The sequence below is a fragment of the Hyla sarda genome, chromosome 5 (assembly GCF_029499605.1).
Source record: "Hyla sarda isolate aHylSar1 chromosome 5, aHylSar1.hap1, whole genome shotgun sequence".
Classification (NCBI taxonomy): domain Eukaryota; kingdom Metazoa; phylum Chordata; class Amphibia; order Anura; family Hylidae; genus Hyla; species Hyla sarda.
Window position 1 is genome coordinate 303195944 of NC_079193.1, and position 19896 is coordinate 303215839.

The 19896-nt window shown below is 41.5% G+C and overlaps 1 protein-coding gene across 5 annotated transcripts in view; it reads left to right on the forward strand.

Annotated features, from left to right (window-relative positions):
- The window catches only part of SLCO5A1 (solute carrier organic anion transporter family member 5A1), a 264961-nt gene that overhangs the window by 232258 nt on the left and 12807 nt on the right, over positions 1 to 19896 (forward strand). For all 5 annotated transcript variants that reach the window (XM_056522114.1, XM_056522115.1, XM_056522116.1 and 2 more), the window contains one exon: positions 1208 to 1367. In XM_056522114.1, coding sequence (XP_056378089.1) covers positions 1208 to 1367 — 160 coding nt within the window. The remainder of the gene's footprint in view (positions 1 to 1207; positions 1368 to 19896) is intronic.

Sequence of the window (19896 nt, forward strand, 5' to 3'; positions counted from 1 at the left end):
TTCTGCGTTGTTGAACCAACCCATCCATGTATTACATGGTTGGCCATTCATTTAAATTGCTAGATTTTTATACCACATTTTCTCCTATATGGCTAGTTGCCAAGTTTGCAGTGATCGGCAGATTTTAGAGAATTCAACTTTTGGACCCCTATTTTCATGCTTGGGGGGGGGGTCCAAGTGGTCCGACCCCCGGACACTCACCACTTGTCCTGTGGATAGGCAAAAAGTTGTAATAATAGGAAAACTGCTTTAAATACTGCTCATAGACTGTAATAAAGCAATGGATCCGGAATCTGGAATTTCAATGGCAGAATGTAAGCTGTGGAAATTCCGCTGCGTGAATGCGACAGTGGAATCTGATTGCACATAGTGTGCAGTACATTTGGGGGAATATCCAAGCTGAATACTCCAACTCCCCTGAACATAGCCTTAGGGTCTATTCACACGGCAGAATTTCCGCATAGGTTCCGCCTCAAATTAAAGCCCAATAGACTTCTATGGCATTCCGCACTCCCATTCACACGCCCAAGCCAGAAACCACCCAAATGAATGCGTAAGTGGAATTGGTGCAGACGTGCAGAAATTCTGCCTAGGTTCACAGTGTGGAATTTCCGAGCGGAATCCACCAGAAAAATTCCGCTCTGAAATTCCGCTGCAGCAAAGTTCCTTTCATTTCAATAAGATTCTGCTGCACTGTGCACATAGTGAAAATTGCCAATGCTTCTGTTGCAGAATTCCCATTTTCGGCATCTGCAGAAACATTGAACAGGTTCATTCTTTCTGAGGATTCTGCTCATAAATGCATTGGCACATATTGAGACGGCAAATTGTGGCAATGTTTTTATGGACAGACATTCCACGCATTTTCCGCTGTGTGAACATAGCCTTAGGGTATGTTCACATGTAACTAATCTGCTGCAGGTTGCCCACAGCTGAAATTCCGCTTGCAGAATTTCTGCTGCAGGATATCTGCAGGGAAAAATCTGCAAGCGTAATTTCAGCTGCAGCAGATTAGTTACATGTTGACATATCCTTAATCCATCTCTCAGGATGAAGTCACAGTCCTAAGTCAGAACGGAGACCCCAACCAATCAAAACCTTTGACATGTCCCTGTGACTTTTCTAAATGGCAGGTACAATTTAATGTAACGTGTTAAGTAACTTTGTACTGTATTTGATCACCATCTCCCTCCTCATTCCCTTGCAGTCCGACACTAACCATGGCACACAGGAATCTAACAGGTGGCTGTAATGTTAACTGCGGTTGTAAAATTCATGAATACGAGCCAGTGTGTGGATCAGATGGAATTACATACTTCAATCCTTGTCTCGCTGGATGCATCAATGTGGGAAATCAAAGCATTGCTGTAAGTACAAAATGTGAGCTCCTTGCCTGCTGACTGTTCCCAGTGATAAGTGAAGTCAGATGCCTTGACAATGCACTTAGAAAGTGTTCAGACATTAACTTTTTTCACATTTCGTTATGTTGCAGCGTTTCCAAAAAATAAATAAATCTAGTTTCCCCCTATCATTCTGCACTCAATAACCCATATTAAGAATGTGAAAACTGAATTTTAGAATTTTTTTGCACACAAATTTCTCTTAAAAAGGGAAAAAAAATAAAATTAGCATGGACATAAGTATTCAGACCGTTTGTTATGACACTCGAAATTTAGCTCTGGGGTCTCCTATTTTTCTTGATCATCTTTGAGATGTTTCTACACCTTGATTGGATTTACCATTGGTCAATTAAGGTGATTAAACTTGATTTTGAAAGATTTTGAAAGACCTATATAAGGTCTCACAGCTAATAACATAGAGCAAAAAGCTAGCCATGAGGAGGAAAGAACTGCCTGTAGAGCTCAAAGACAGGATTGTGTGAAGACACAGATCTGGAGAAGGATATAATAATATTTCTGCTGTACTTAAAAATTTTCAAGAGCACAGGGACCTCCATAATTCTGAAACAAAAGAAGTTTGGAACACCCAGGACTCTTCCTGGAGCTGGCAGCTCCAACAAAGTATTCTGGAAAGAAGGTCCTTAAGAGAGATGACCAAGAACCCGATGGTCACTCTGGCTGAGCACTGAAGATCAAGTGTGCAGATGGGAGAAATTTCCAGAAGGTCAACCATCACTGTCATGTCTGGAAAAAAACAGGCACGTGTTATCACCTGCCCTATAGCAGCAAAAAAAGTTTTTTTTACAGAAATGTGCCTAGGCTGTGTAAAAGTATAAAATAAAACTCTACTTACCTCCCTCGCTCCCCCTCCGCCATATTATCACGGTGCTCGGTCTCCTGTGAACTTTGCTTCCCAGAGCTGCAGACAGTATGTCACCAACCTGGCTGGCTGCTGTGGTGTCTTTACTGTGACATACCATCTGTAGCTCTGAGAAAGGAAGTGGGAGTGAGGGAGTTAAGTAAAGTTTTTTATGTTTTTACACAGCCTGGGCACATTTTAATCAAAAATATTTTTTGCTGGATAACCCCTTTTCATAAAAACCAGATTCCAGAGTGCTCTGGACCTTAGCCTTGGCCAAAGGTTCACCTCCCAAGGAGACAGTAACCCTAAGCACACAGCTAAGACAACACAAGAGTGGCATAGGGACAACTCTGTAAATGTCATTTAGTGTCCCAGCCAGAACCCTGACCTGCACTCTTTTGAATATTTCTGGAGAGACCTGAAAATGGTTTCCACCAACGGTCCCCATCCTACCTGATGGAGCTTGAGAGGATCTGCAGATGAGAATGGCAGAAAATCCCCAAATCCTGGCATCATCCACAAGAAGACTGGAGGCTGTAATCACTGCCAAAAGTGCTTAATCTTATGCTGCTTTAACACTATGCGCATTCATCCGTTATTAAACATCCGTTTACTGTGTAAAACGGATGTATGATAACGGCTGAAATAACGGGTGCTACCGGCTGAATAAATATTAATCTGTTCAGACCCGTTATAACATCTCTCATGTATGGCCATAACACCTCTGCCTACAGACTCCCACAGCCGGGACTACTACTACTCCCATCATGGTATAGACTTCTTTCCATGATGGGAGTATTAATTCCCCGGCTGCTGGAGTCTGCAGACAGCTGGGGAGGCTACATTAGTGTTTGTACTACTACTCCCATCATGGAACATAGTCTGTTCCATGATGGGGTAGTAGTACAGGGGCTGAGGGATTGATCACACCGGGGTTTCACTTCTGAGACCCAACGCGATCAGAAGCTATTAAGCAGGAGAGCGGGCGGCATTTTAAATCACCCGCAAGGAGCCCTGAATGGCCGGTTCTGAGGAGCCATTCAGGGCTCTCCGTGGGGTTTTTAAAATGAACATTGCGAGTGGCAGCGGGGGTCATATGTATATCAAAAGGCTGTGGGGGGCAATATAGCAATATATATATAACATTGCAGGGGGGGCAGACATATAGCCTATATATCTAGCCCCCCAGCACATTTATAATATGCCCCCCGCAGCGCATTATTAAAGATATGACCCCCACCAGCGCATTTATATATATATGTATATATATATATATATATATATATATATATATATAGCAAATAGAAACGGCACAACCAATATTCAGAGTGCAAGTGAAATTCGGGGTGCCACGCATAGCTGGAACCTGGGTCTGCCGGTTCCTCAATCCAGACAAAGCAAATACGATGCAGCACTCCACAGGTTGCAAACAAAGGGTGGTTTTATTCCATCATTTGCATAGACAACGTTTCGCCAGTCTCACACTGAGAAAGCCAGTGTGAGACTGGCGAAACGTTGTCTATGGACATGATGGAGTAAAACCACCCTTTGTTTGCAACCTGTGGAGTGCTGCATCATATTTGCTTTGTAAATATATATATATATATATATATATATAAAATATATACCCCCCCCCCCCCCCGCAGCACATTTGTCATAATATGCCACTGCAGCGCTATGAATGGAAAGTATTTCTATCAGCAGCGCATAGTGCCAGCAGCCGGCCAGCCGATGATGCAGAAGTACTTTTCATACATATTGCTCTGGTGGCATATGTATATAGAAGCGCTGTGGGGGGCAGATAACGCTATATGTCTGCCCCCCAGCACATCTATATACATACAGTGGGGACCAAAATTTGGGCACCACAGGTAAAAATTTGTATTAATGTGCATAAGAAGCCAAGGAAATATGGAAAAATCTCCAAAAGGCATCAACTTACAAATTAGACATTCTTATAATATGTCAACAAAAGTTAGATTTTATTTCCTTCATTTACACTCCCAAAATAACAGAAAACAAAAAAAATGGCGTCTGCAATAGTTTGGGCACGCTGCAGACTTTATAGCATGCACTGCTCCCTTTGCAAAGCTGAGACCTGCCAGTGTCATGGATTGTTCTCAATCATCATCTGGGAAGACCAGGTGATGTCAATCTCAAAGGTTTTAAATGCCCAGACTCATCTGACATTGCCCCAACAATCAGCACCATGGGTTCTTCTAAGCAGTTGTTTAGAAATCTGAAACTGAAAATAGTTGGCGCTCACAAAGCTGGAGAAGGCTATAAGAAGATAGCAAAACGTTTTCAGATTTCAATATCCTCTGTTTGGAATGTAATTAAGAAATGCCAGTCATCAGGAACAGTTGAAGTTAAAGCAAGATCTGGTAGACCAAGAAAAATATCAGACAGAACAGCTCGCAGGATTGTGAGAAAAACAATTCAAAACCCACATTTGACTGCACAAAGAAAGATCTGGCAGACACTAGAGTTGTGGTACACTATTCCACTATAAAGAGATACTAGTACAAATATGGTCTTCATGGAAGAATCATCAGAAGAAAACCTCTTCTACATCCTCACCACAAAAATCAGCGTTTGAACTTTGCAAATGAACATATAGACAAGCCTGATGCATTTTGGAAACAGATTCTGTGGACCGATGAGGTTAAAATTGAACTTTTTGGCAAAGGTATGTTTGGAGAAGAAGGAGAACAGAATTTAATGAAAAGAACCTCTGGCCAATTGTTAAGCATGGGGGTGGATCAATCATGCTTTGGGGTTGTATTGCAGCCAGTGGCACAGGGAACATCTCACGAGTAGAAGGAAAAATGTATTCAATAACATTTCTGCAAATTTTGAATGCTAACTTGATGCCATCTGTAAAAAAGCTGAAGTTTAAGAGAGGATGGCTTCTACAAATGGATAATGATCCTAAACACACCTCGAAATCCACGGGGGATTACATCAAGAGGCATCAATTGAAGGTTTTGCCATGGCCTTCACAATCTCCTGACCTCAACATAACTGAAAATCTATGGATAGACCTTAAAAGAGCAGTGCGTGACATACAGCCCAGAAATCTCAAAGAACTGGAAGACTTTTGTAAGGAAGAATGGGCAAAGATACCTCAAACAAGAATTGAAAGACTCTTGGGTGGCTACAAAAAGCGTTTACAAGCTGTGATGCTTGCCAAACGGGGCAGTACAAGATATTTACTCTGCAGGGTGCCCAAACTTTTGCAGACACCATTTTTTTGTTTTCTGTTATTTTGAAAGTGTAAATGATGGAAATAAAATCTAACTTTTGTTGAATGTCTAATCTGTAATTTGATGCCTTTTGGAGATTTTTCCATCTTTCCTTGGCTTCTTTATGCACATTAATACAAATTTGTACCTGGGGTGCCCAAACTTTTGATCCCCACTGTATATACCTTGCCCCCCACAGCGCTTTTAATATATATATGGCCCCTGCTGCCACTCACAATATTCATTTTAAAAATCCCGCGGAGAGCCCTGAATGGCTCCTCTGTACCGGCCACTCAGGGCTCCCCGTGGGGGATACATCGCAGGGTTGTGGACCATGCCACCCTCTCCCTTGCTTAATAACTTCTAATTGCATCGGGTCTCAGAAGTGAAACCCAGTGCGATCAATCCCTCAGCCCCTGTACTACAACCCCCAGCATGGAACAGACTCTGTTCCATGATGGGGGTAGTGGTACAAACACTAATGTAGCCTCCCCAGCTGTCTGCAGACTCCCACAGCTAGGGAATTACTACTCCCATCATGGAAATAAGTCTGTTCCATGATGGGAGTAGTAGTAGTCCCTCAGCACTGCAGGAGTCTGCTGATGTCACCTCTTCTGAGTATGCTCAGAAGTAATAACGGATATTATAAACCAGGTGCAAACGAATGAGCCTCATCCGTTTGCCATAGACTTCAATGTTAAAAATAACGGCCGTTTATTTACCCGTTTCTTGTGACGGAAGAAAAATTTGTGCATGAGCCGTTTTTTCTTGAGTCACAAATAACATCTGTTATCCATGACGGGCTATAATGGGTCATAACGGATAATCAAAAAATCCCATAGACTTTAATGTGATTTTGTAACGGACATTTAACATCCGTTATTAAGGCTTTTCTAACAGATGTTTATAATGGATCTTTTAACGGAACAACTTTATAGTGTGAAAGCAACCTAAGTCTTGTGGGTCTAAAGGGTCTGAATATTTATGTCAATGGAATATATTTAGTTTTTCCATTTCAATCATTCCAAAAAGATTTCCAACATTCTGTGTGGGATTTCTCATTGAGTGCAGTTTTATTTCAGCACAAGGCCAAACAGCAAAAAGTGAAAAGATCTGAAACTTTTCTAATGCATTGTATGTCATTGTGACTTAGGCTCTTTATTTCCTCTGCATTAATTACATAGTAAATGACACAGTACAGGCACAGAAAATACACCCCCTATAGAAAGTATATACTTTATATTGGCTCTAATGTGCGACACTTAAATGTAATTTGTAAAATAATTGCAATTTGATTATAGATATAGTGCCAGATGAAAACCCTGGTGTCTTCCTTATGAAAGACTCAAGATTAAGTTTTAAAGGGATTGTGCAGCGAAAAGTAATTTATCCCCTATCCACAGGATTGGGGTATAAGTGTCTGATCGCGGGGGGTCCACCTGCTGGGACCCCCCACGATCTCCTACATGGGCCCCTCTTCTCTCTGAGAGGAACGCATGCTGGGGACAGAACCTGCCCCGTTTATTTATTTTTTTACTTGTGGTTTTTCTCATGGCAATAAAGATTTTTTAGTTTTTTATTGTTTTCAAAACAAACATATATACTATTTACAATTCAACAACACATATCAGAAAGAGAAAACAGAGAAGAAAAAGAATAAAACCCAAGGGAAATAACGATTTTCACTATTATAACTTCACTAATTCTTAAATTAAGATATTGTAATCTGACGAAGAATCAGAAATTTTTTTTTAAGAGGATTTGAAAGACCACCACAAATCTATCACTCATCACGTTGAAGCTCATCTGTCAAGGGTTTATATGCTAACCACTTGGACCAAAGGTTAAAAAAAAAACATACAGTATTATTTGAGGATCTTGCTATATCATACTCTATTCTACAAGTCTGGTGCATTTTATTAATTAAGTTACACATATTTGGGAGTCCCTGTTGTCTCCATTTAGCCGCTATTTTATTTTTAGCAATTGTTACGAAGTTTACTATTACCACCATATCCGGAATTGGAAGGTTCTCTAATCGCAACAATAAAAGTCCCACTTCTGGGCCCCAGGACCAACCATTATATTATTTAAGAGCAATCCAATATGGTGCCCACCTTCATCCCACATCTCCAGCATAAGTTGGATTGCTCTGGGAATAATTTGGATAATTTTGCTGGGGTTAAATACCATCTATAAAGTATTTTCCTAGTTACCTCTATAAATGAAATACATTTCGAAGTTTGACTATTTAAAACAAAAGAATGTTCCCACTGTTGATTAGAGAATTTCTGAGACGGATCCATTTCCCATCTTATACATTGTGATATTTTATTCGTACATGGAGTCAATTCTAAATAGAACCGGGACAAACCTTTCTGTAACTGGGGTTTATTAAAGAAAAGATGATTCATATGAGTAGTGTCTGTCACTGGAGGTATATCTATAGACGCCATGAAATTACGAAGCTGTAAATACTTATCGAAATCCGACCATGGGAGGTTAAATTTCTCCCTAAGTTCTTTAAAGGAGAGAAATCCAGTCCTTCCCTAGGTGTCCCCATAAGTTGTTATTCCTTTTTCCACCCATTTATAAAAATTAGAATCTAGTATGTGGCTTTGTATTACCGACATTGGTAGGTTATTCGTAGTTAGTAATATGTGTGATTCTCTTGTTTCTTTAAGGGACCAAATATATAATGTTGCAGCAATTGTAGGAGAACCTTGATCCTTTGCTTTCCTACCTATCCTACTAGTCCATAGAGTTTCTTTTAAAGATCCCTCCCCAGCAAGTTCTGTCTCCATTTCCACCCACTGCTTTGTTTTGTCCTTATGCCACCAATATCGGGTGTAATCAAGTACTGTTGCGTATAAATACCGTTTTAGATCCGGACACCCCATTCCCCCCTTATTTATTGGAAAACACATTAATTTAGTTGACACCCTCGCTTTTTTATTTTGCCATATTAATTTCATGTTTAATTTTTGTAATTTCTGTATTTCTCGGTGTGGAAAGGGTACTACTAAATTACGAAAATAGTATAAAATTTTAGGAAGTAAGCTCATTTTAGTTACTGCGATGCGACCAGACCATGATAACGGTAATTTTGTAAAGTTAAACACATCTCGTGTTATATCTAAGCTTAATTTGGAGCAATTTACTCCAATTATATTAGATAATGGATATGTAAGAATTATTCCCAGGTATATAATCTGCCCCCCCCCCACCCATTGGTATAAAAATTTATTTTGAAGCATTTTTTTTAAAGGGGGCGGTATTGAAATGTCTAATATATTTGATTTGTCTGCATTGATTTTGTAATAACTAATTTTCCCAAATTCCGCCAAGATTTCTGTTACCTTAAATAATGAATTCATCGGATCAACTAAACTTAAAATAATATCATCTGCAAACAATCCCAATTTGTATTCCGTCTTCCCTATAACTATTCCCTTTATTTCCCGACATTCCCTAATACTCTGTGCTAAGGATTCCATCATCAGTGCGAATATTATAGGTGACAATGGGCACCCTTGTCTTGTACCATTTGTAATATGAATTCATCTGACCTAATCCCCGAAATATTCACAGATGCTGATGGGCCCTTATACAGAGCCATCACTGCAATCCCAATAGCCCCCCTAGCCCAACTCTATCTAATACCTGCGACATATAACCCCAATGTACTCTATCAAACGCCTTCTCTGCGTCTAATGTAAGTAGCAGAGAAGGCATTCCTTTTTTCTCCAGCACTGATAAAATATTTATTATACGTCGAGTGCCATCGCTGGCTTGCCGACCCTTAACGAGCCCCACCTGGTCATTTTTGACCAGGGAGGGTAGTATATAGTTTAACCTGTTTGCCAACATGGCAGCATAAATGTTTAAATCTGAATTCAAAAGGGCTATTGGCCTAAAATTCCCCAGCCTAAAGTGCCCCGTTAATTACTATAGGAGTGCCGAAGATGCCTGAGTAAAGCACTCAGGTTTCTTCAGTGCTCCGATAAAGAATGAATGGAGCATGTACCGTACCCATCATGCGCTCCTCTCAGATCTCAGAGGCCCATGGCAGAGATCTTGGGGGGTTCCCAGCAGCTGGATCCCCTGTGATCAGACACTGTCCGCATCAGTGCCCCCCCCCCCTCAGCCAGTGAATGGCTGAGCGGCAGTGTGAGGTATTGACCACTGCACCAGGAAGTGCAGCACAATGGAGACCGGGCGCTGTAATACCGGAGGCTGCAGAAGAGTGGGGGAGGTAAGTACAAGCTTTTATTTTACTATTGCTACAGAATTGCGATGTCCCGATCAGCTTACTGGACGACAGGAGGGTCCTTACCTGCCTCCTCGTCGTCTGATCGGCGATCTACTGCTCCAGGCTAGAGCAGCAGAGTGCTGGTAACACTGATCAATGCAATGCTATAGCATCGCAATGAACAGTGTATGCAATCGAAAGGGGGGCAAAAAAAAGTAAAAAGTGGTAAAAAAAAAAAAAGAGAATAAATGTGAATAAGCCCCCCCCCAATAACTTTTTTAATTACTCCCCTTTTCCTATTTTTTAAATAAAATAATGTAATAAAAAAATTATCCTGTGTGGCACCACCTTGTGCGTAAATGTTTGAACTATTAAAATATAAGGTTAGCTAAACCGCACGGACGATGGCGTTCACGTAAAAAAATACCAAAATACCAAATTGTGAATTTTTGTCACTTCATATACCATAAAAATATTAATTAACAGTGATCAAAAAGTCCCATCCCGATAAAAACTACAGACCATGGCGCAAAAAATAAGCCCTCATATAGTCCCATACGCAGAAAAATAAAAAAGTTATATTGGTCAGAAAATTGCAATTTTAAACATACTAATTTTGGTGCATGTAGTTATAATTTTTTTTAAAGTAGTAAAATAAATAAAACCTACATAAATTGGGTATCCCTCCAACCGTATGGACCTACAGAATAAAGTTAATGTGTCATTTTTACTGAAAAGTACACTGCGTAGAAATGGAAGCCCTAAAAATTAGCAAAATGGCTTTTTTTTCCATTTCATGCCACAAATACGTTTTTTTTTTTTTGTTTCCCTGCAGATTATGTTATAAAATAAGTAAGGTCATTACAAAGTACAATTGGTGGCACAAAAAACAAGCCCTTATATGGGTCTGTAGGTGCAAAATTGAACGCGTTATGCTTTTTAGAAGATGAGGAAAAAACGAAAGTGCAGAAACAAAGATTGTTTTGAGTCCTTAAATTCTTTTACAGAGTTCATCATGACCACCTCATCTGGCAGAGAATTCCACAGTCTCACTGCTCTTACAGTAAAAAACCCCCGTCTGTGCTGGTGTAGAAACCTTCTTTTCTCTAGATGTAGAGGATGCCCCCTTGTTATAGATACAGTCCTGGGTATGAATAGATCATGGGAGAGATCTCTGTACGGACCCCTGATATATTTATACATAGTTATTAGGCCGCCCCTAAGCCTTCTTTTTTCAAAACTAAATAACCCCAATTCTCATAATCTTTCTGGGTACTGTAGTCGTCCCATTCCCTTTATCACTCTGGTTGCCCGTCTTTGATCCCTCTCCAGCTCCACTATATCTTTCTTGTACACTGGTGCCCAGTACTGTACACAGTATTCTATGCGTGGTCTGACTAGTGATTTGTACAGAGGTAGAATGATTTCCTTGTCGTGGGCATCTATGCCCCTATTGATGCACCCCATGATTTTATTTACCTTGGCAGCAGCTGCCCGACACTGGTCACTACAGCTAAATTTACTGTTAACGAAGACTCCTAAGTCCTTTTCCACGTCAGTCATCCCAAGTGTTCTCCCATTTAATACATAATCCCAGCCTGGATCTTTCTTCCCCTTGTGCATTTCCTTACATTTATCAGTGTTGTACCTCATCTGCCACTTCCCAGCCCAAACCTCCAAACTATCCAGATCCATTTGTAACAGTGCACTGTCCTCTATAGTGTTTACCGCTTTACAGAGTTTAGTAAAGCGGTAAACACTATCATCTGCAAAGATTGCTACCATACTTTACTATTCAACCCCTCTACAAGGTCATTAATATATTAAATAGGACAGGACCCAAGACTGACTCCTGTGGTACCCCACTAGTAACAGTCACCCAATCAGAAGTACCATTAATAACCACCCTCTGTTTCCTATCACTGAGACAGTTACTTACCCACTTGCACACATTTTACCCCAGTCCAAGCATTCTCATTTTATGCACCAACCTTTTATGTGGCACCGTATCAAATGCTTTGGAAAAATCCAGATATACAACATCCAGCGTTTGCCCCTGGTCCAGTCTGGAGCTCACCTCCTCATAAAAGCTGATCAGGTTAGTTTGACACGACCGATCCCTCATAAAGCCATGCTGATATGGAGTCATACATTTATTTTTATCAAGATACTCCAAATTGCATCCAATAGAAAACCCTGAAACAATTTACATACAACAGAGGTTAAACTAACAGGCCTATAATTCCCAGGGTCACCTTTTGACCCCTTTTTAAATATTTGCACCACATTTGCCATGCGCCAGTCCTGGGGAACAGTCCCTGTTACTATAGAGTCCCTAAATATTAAAAATAGGGGTCTGTCTATCACATTACTTAATTCCTTTAGAACACAGGGGTGAATGCCATCTGGACATGGCGATTTGCCTATTTTGATTTTTTTTTGTAGGCGGCACTGTACTTCTTCCTGGGTTAGACAGGTGACCTGTCTTGGGGAGTTTACCTTATCACACTGTATTTCACCTGGCATTTCATTTTCCCCGGTGAACACAGTGGAGAAGAATTTGTTTAATATATTTTGTTTTTCCTGATCCCCGTTTATAATTTCCTCCTCATCAGTTTTTAAAGGGCCAATGCTTACATTTTTAACCTTTTTGCTATTTATATAGTTAAAAAACATTTGGGGTTAGTTTTACTCTCTTTGGCAATGAGTCTTTCTGTCTTTTGCGGCTTTTATCAGTTTTTTTCTTCACTGTTGTCCTGTTTTTGTAGTTTCAATGCTTTATTTTTGTCATTTATTTCCTCCTTAACATTTTTATTCATCCATATTGGTTTTCTTTTATTCCTGACCCTTTTATTCCCATAAGATATATACATCTTACAGTGAGAATTTAAGATATTTTTAAAAGTCTCCCATTTAGTATCAATATTCTTGTTTTTTAGGACATTCTCCCAATTTATATTGTTAAAGGCTTCTCTGAGTTGATCAAACTTTGCCTTGCTAAAGTTTATAGTTTTTTTGGCCCCTCGAGAGATTCCCTTATTGAAAAACAAGATACAATGTATTATATTATGATCACTATTTCCTTGGTGTCCTTCTACCTGCACATTAGTTACTCTGTCAGGTCTGTTGGTTAATATTAAGTCTAGTAGGTCGCCCCCTCTGGTCAGGACCTGAACCATTTGGGACAGATAATTGTGTTTAGGTATAGTCAGAAACCTGTTTACTTTATGAGATAAACTGGTGCCAGAAAGTTGAACAGATATGTAAATAATTTTTATATTTACACATCTTAACCCTTTCAGTACTGCTGTATGTTCCAGGGGAAGTTATTTTCTTTTTTAATTTCCTTTCTGTCTGACCACAGTGCTCTCTGCTGACACCTCTGTCCATTTTAGGAATTGTTCAGAGTAGAAGCAAATCCCCATAGCAAATCTATCCTGCTCCGGACAGTTCCTAAATAGACAGAGGTGTCAACAGAGAGCACTGTGGTCAGACAGAATGAAAAATCAAAAAGAAAAGAACTTCCTCTGGAACATACAGCTGATAAGTACTGGAAGGGTAAAGATTTTTAAATAGAAGTAATATACAAATCTGTAAAATTTTCTGGCACCAGTTTATTTAAAAAAAAATGTTTTCCAGGGGAGTACCCCTCTAACTTCATAGATCTAGTCCTGCTCACACAACTGCAGTGTGTTACAGTGTATTAGTGGACCTCATTGTACTGGATATATAGGAGGGCAACTCTAACAGCACTTCATGAACACGACAGAAACATCATTAGTTTCTTCTGTTATAAAGTCTTATAAAAATGATAGTTGCAACTTTCTGCTCTGTAATGGGAACTACATGCATCCTGAAGGCGTTTCTGGGACGCGGACCTGTCCAGATGATATATCAGTCCCCAAACTGAGATGTGATCTCTGTGTGTAGGCTACTACTGGCATTCCAGCCTCGCAGATCTGAGCCAAAGCAACTTGAGCAGCCTGTGAGCCACCGAGTTATTGTGTCCTTCTACGTCTGAAGTTCGTACTGCAGGCTGATGAGAAATGTTCTTGTTCTGCTTGACTTATTTTTGTTGTGTGTCTGGTTACTGATTTATACCGTGTGTCAGAACACACTGTCATATTCACAAATCTCAATAATGTATCCATAATTAGTCATGGTCCGATTGCTACAGCGACAAATAGAAGTCTACTTTGATTAAAGTTGGCTGAAGATGTGTAATACTTTAATTATAGTCATTGGCTGTGGGGCTAAATCGCATCGGAGCTTGGAGCTTCTGTACAAAATCTGTAATAGGGCAACCTCCTATCTGTTATATATTTTCCCTAGCCTAGAATAAACATAGATTTATAAGGGAATCAAGCATTGTATAGTAAGATTCCTAGTTTTTTATGCAAAAGTGTCTCATGTGTAATGTCAGAAGTCCACTATTGTTTAATAATACTTTAACGCATACCTGTCAGATCCCACAAAAATTATAAAAATAATATGTTACTCAGTACCTAATCCTGACCATGTACATGTAATTTTTATGCCTCTATCACCTATATTATAAAAATACCTCTTTTCTTTAGCTCACAGTGTTAGAAATCCTCTCGGGAAGGGGGCGTGTCCCTCCCTTATGGAGGTGGGACCTGATTGGTGTGTCTGCTCATGCAGCCTTGTCCATGAATCATCTCTTGTCCATGATTCATGGACAAACCTGATGCTGCTGCAGTGGTAGGATTTTCAGGAGCCATTTTCTTTATTAAGTATTCAAAAAAAATTTTACCACTTAAGGGCCAAGCATTTTTCAGTTTTTGCACTTTCGTTTTTCCTCCTTACCTTTTAAAAATCATGACTCTTTAAATTTTGCACCTAAAAATCCATATGATGAATAATTTTTTGCACCAATTCTGCTTTGTAATGACATCAGTAATTTTGCCCAAAAATCTACAGTGAAATGGAAAAAAAAATCATTGTGCAACAAAATTGAAGAAAAAACATCATTTTGTAAATTTTGGGGGCTTCCGTTTCTACATAGTACATTTTTCGGTAAAAATCACACCTTCTCTTTATTTTGTAGGTCCATACGATTAAAATGATACCCTACTGATATAGGTTTGATTTTGTATTACTTCTTAAAAAAATCATAACTACATGCAGGAAAATTTATACTTTTAAAATTGTCATCTTCTGACCCCTTTAACTTTATTATTTTTCTGTGTACAGGGCTGTATGAAGGCTAATTTTTTGCGCTGTGATCTGCTGTTTTTATCGGTACCATTTTTGTTTTGATTGGACTTTGTTTGCTTTTTATTAATTTTTTTTATGGTATATAAAGTGACCAAAAATACACTATTTTGGACTTTTTTTTGCACATATGCCATTGACCGTGCAGTTTAACTGATGATATATTTTATAGTTCAGACATTTCTGCACGCAACGATACATAGTGGTGGGCGATATACCGGTTCATACCGAATACCAGTGTGTTTTTTCTGTACGGTATGAATTTTTCCCTATACCGCAATACCGGTCGGGCCTCTCCCCCCTCGAATGAATGAATTATCACCCACAGTGCGCTTGGGAACTAATCTTATATATGACCCGTAGGCGCTGTCCTGCTTTTCCTCCCTCCCACCGAATGAATGAACTATCAGCCGCAGCGCTGTCCCCACATCAGGGGACTAATCATGTTACCCGCAGGCGCTGATCTCCTTATCCTCCTGTGAGCTACGGTGCTGGAAATGAATGAGTTGTGAGCCGCGGGCGCAGGACGGAGAACTGAAGCTGTCACCTTCCCCTGCAAGCGCTGAAAGCCAGTGGGCCGAGGGCGCTGCAGCAGTTCTGATCAGAAGTTCTGCAGTGCCTGCGGCCCACTGGCTTTCAGCGCATGGGGGAGGTGATCGCTTCCATTCTCCATCCTGCGCCAGCGGCTCACAACTCATTCATTTCCAGCGCCGCAGCTCAAAGGAGGAAAAGGAGATCAGCGCCTGCAGGAACATGATTAGTTCCCCGATGTGGGGACAGCGCTGCGGCTGATAGTTCATTTATTCTGTGGTGGGGAGAAAAAGCAGGACAGTGCCCGTAGGTCATATATGATTAGTTCCCCTGCGCACTGCGGCTGATAATTCATTCGAGAGGGGGGGGGGGGGTATGATGGTAAGGGGGAAATAAGTGGGAAGAAAATACCGTTCAATACCGTGGAATTGCCATAAGTTTGAAAAATACTGTGATACACATTTTTGGTCATACCGCCCAGCACTATACGACATATGTTCATTTTTATTTAAATGGGAAAAGGGGGGTGATTCAGACATTTATTAGAGGAAGGTTTAAATGATCTTTATTAACTTTTATTTTAATTTAATTTTTTACTTTTTTATGCAGTGTTATAGCCCCCTCTAGGGGTTATAACACTGCACACACTGATCTCTTACACTGGTCATTGTTATCCCATAGGATAACATTGATCAGTGATTCTGCTGCTTGACTGCTCCTGCCTGGATCTCAGGCACGGAGCAGTCATTCGGTGATCGCACACGCAGGAGGCAGATAAGAGACCCTCCTTATGCGTCCTGGCTGATGGTCCCGATCAGCCCAACTGAGCTGCCGGGGGTGCATTTTTACAACTTTAGACATGGCGATCAACTTTGGACGGCGCGTCTAAAGGCTAATAACGCTGCTCTGCACGGTGATGGGCGCTATTAGCCGCGGGTCCCGGCCTCTAAATATACAAGTAACAACATGTGACCCCATTTTGGAAATTACACTCCTCACGGAATGTTATAAGGGGTGCAGTGAGCATTTATACCCCACTGGGGTTTGACAGATTTTTAGAACAATGGGGTGTGCAAATGAAAAATTAAATTTTTCATTTTCATGGACCACTGTTCCAAAAATCTGTCAGACACCTGTGGGGTGTAAATGATCACTGCACCCCTTATTACATTCCTTGATGGGTGTAGTTTCCAAAATGGGGTCACATGTGGGTGTTTTTTATAATTTTTTTTTTTTGCGTTTGTCAAAACCTCTGGTACGATCGGCCACCCCTGTGCAAATCCCGAATTTAGGTACATGGTGTTCTCTCACTCCTGAGCCATGTTGTCCGCCATCAGAGCAATTTACGCCCACATATGGAGTATTTTTATACTCGGGAGAAATTGCGTTATTTATTTTGGGGGGCTTTTTCTCCTTTTACATCTTGTGAAAATGAAAAATTAAGGAAAAACCCAGCATGTTAGTGTAAAATATATATATATTTTTTTTAAACAAACATGCTGGTGTAGCCCCAATTTTTTTCATTTTCAGAAGTGGTAAAAGGAAAAAAAGCCCCCCAAAATTTGTAACACAATTTCTTCCGGGCACGGAAATACCCCACATGTGACCCTAAACTGTTGCCTTGAAATACGACAGGGCTCCGTAATGAGAGAGCGCCATGCACATTTTAGTGATTTGCATAAGGGCGGCTGACGCTAGGTTCAGACGGTGGAATTTCCGTGCCGACATTCCACAGACAGCAGAGCACTGGCAGAACATGCCGACGCTGAGTGCTGGGAAGTGGACTGTCTCATAGACGGCAATGCACTTCTGTGTGGACTCCACAGAAAGAAGACATGTCTATTCTTACTGCGGACTCCGGAATTAGTATTTCTGCCGCAGAAACATCTGCAGCAGAAATTCTGCCATGTGCACAAGAAAGCATCGGGGTGCTGGGCCGGAAAAGTTTGTTTGAGCCAACAGCAAATTGACAAAGTCCTCACTGGAAAAAAAAAATTCTGGTCGTCCAACAAACCTATAGATCAGTGGCTCATATAGGTGACCCCGCCTGGACTGGGGTCCAGGTGGGGTCACCTATATGGTGTGGACAGGGGGAATTGTATAGGGGACAGGGTCACTAGTATGGGAGACCTCTACTGTTATTGGCCTGCAGCGCCTTCTGGGGGGGCTCATCATCACTGGATGATTATGGGGGAGGAGAAAGAAATGTTGGGTCTTTCTCCTCTCCCTCATTGGTGGTCTCTGTGTCGGAGGCAAGCTCATGGTGTATGCCTCATCCACCAAAAAGGCTTTAAGGTATTTATATTTTATGGGGGGGGGGTGTAAGTGGGTAAATTTAGTTTTTTCACTTTATTTCAGTGTGTGGTGTAGGTGCAGTGATTTTTAAGTTTACTGTAAGCTTTTTTTTTTTTTTGCAGTGTAGTTTTTTTTTTTTCACTTTTTGGGGAGCGTATGCAGTCTGTGCCACCAGTGACTGTTCTGCGCTCAGCGGCCAGACCGTAATCCTAATCCATATTCAGACTGCGCTGATTGCTGATCAGCACTTTTTTTGGGTGCAGTTTTTTTTTTGATTGTGGTCCGTGCTACCAGTGACTGTTCTGCGCTGTGTGGCTGGTCTGCAAACTCCCCCCCCCCAAAAAAAAATGCCTGTACCCCAAAAAAGGGCTGACCAGTAATAATTCACTGATCAGCAATCAGTGCAGTCTGCACATGGGTTATGGTCCAGCCGCACAACGCAGAATAGTCGCTGGTGGAATGGACCACATACGCCCCCCATGAAAAGCTAGGGGCAGGCAGCAGACCAGTGGTTGCCGAGGTGTGGCCCTCCAGATGTTGCAAAACTACAACTCCCAGCATGCCCAGACAGCCAATGGCTGTCTGGGCATGCTGTTAGGTGTAGTTTTGCAACATCTGGAGGACCGCAGTTTGGAGACCACTGTGTAGTGGTCTCTAAATTGTGGCCATCCATATGTTGGAAAACTACAACTCACAGCATGCATCATCGATGCCGCCGGACCTCCGGACACCCGTTGCTCCCGCCGCCGGACCTCCGGACACCTGCCGCACACCTTCCAATCCTGCTGCGCACCCGCCGAGAGCTTTAACTATTCCCTAGCCAGGGAGAATAACAAAGAAAACTGCCCAGCCACAACCCAGTGTCTGACAGACACCACAAGAGAAAAATAGAAAAACACAAAAATGGACATTACACTCAGGTTCTGTGCACAGAGTGGTGCCCCATCCGTGGACCCTGTACAGTGACACATGTTACTGTCTGTGGCTCTTTTTACAGCCCTATAGGCACATTTTTTGGCAATTTTGTTTTCTAGGATAGAAAGCGGTTAAATATAGTTGCCCATGAAACTTTGTTTTCTCTTAGATTCTCATGAAATCTGTGAGGGAATAAATTCAGATGTGTAAGGTTGGGGCCTTCAGAAGGCTGTGGGTCTGCATTATGAATCCTTAAAACAAAGTACCAAACCATAAAAGAAGTAAAGAGCTGTTTAAACCATTATTTGCAGTGTATATAGTTCATATATGTAACGGAACTGGATGTGGATCCTCAACCTGCGTGGCTGATGATTCGGACTGTAGCGGGGAGCAGAGTCTAAGGTGCCGCTGGTCTTCACCAGAGCCCGCTGCAAGGCAGGATGGACTTGCTGCGGCAGGCGCCACCCAAGTCGCTACCCCCGACACGCTCGACCACACAGGTAACTGGGCAAGGCAAGGTACCGAAGGAGGAGGCTGTAGTGTAGTCAACATAGCAAAAGGTCAAGGCAGGCGGCAAAGGTTCGTAGTAAAAAAACGTAGCAGGAAGGTCTGGATTCACGGGTATGGCAAAACTGGCAATAGGGAACACTTTCTCTCAGGCAATAGGCACTGAAGATCCGGCAGGGGTGTGTGGGAGATGCTTTTACTAATTATGGGTGTACTGGCCCTTTACATTTCAAAGCTCTGGTGGGATGGGCTGAGAGAGTGAGAGAGCTGCAGGAGCGGGACGAGGTGAGTGACGGGCCGGTATTCGCATGTGGGCGCGTCCCACAATGCGAATCCCGGCGGTGCTTGCGGCCTGAGCGCAGTGTGTAACAATATACTCCTCTGTAGAAGACTATTGATGTCAGACTGACTTCAGCTTGGGTATAGGGGCTGTGGATATATTTTGTCTAGTACTTTAATAGGGTTATCTGAAGTGCAGTACACGATGGCTTACTTCTGTATTGGTCTCGGCTCAGGGCTATAACTTCTTCCCTTGTTGAATGTAGGGCAGGCAAAACTATGTTTGCATGTGGTGGCCAAAAGCTGTGCAATGTTGGCAATGTTGCTGCAACGTTGAGCAGCCATTGTCCCCTGCATGTTGTCATGGTTTTGTCT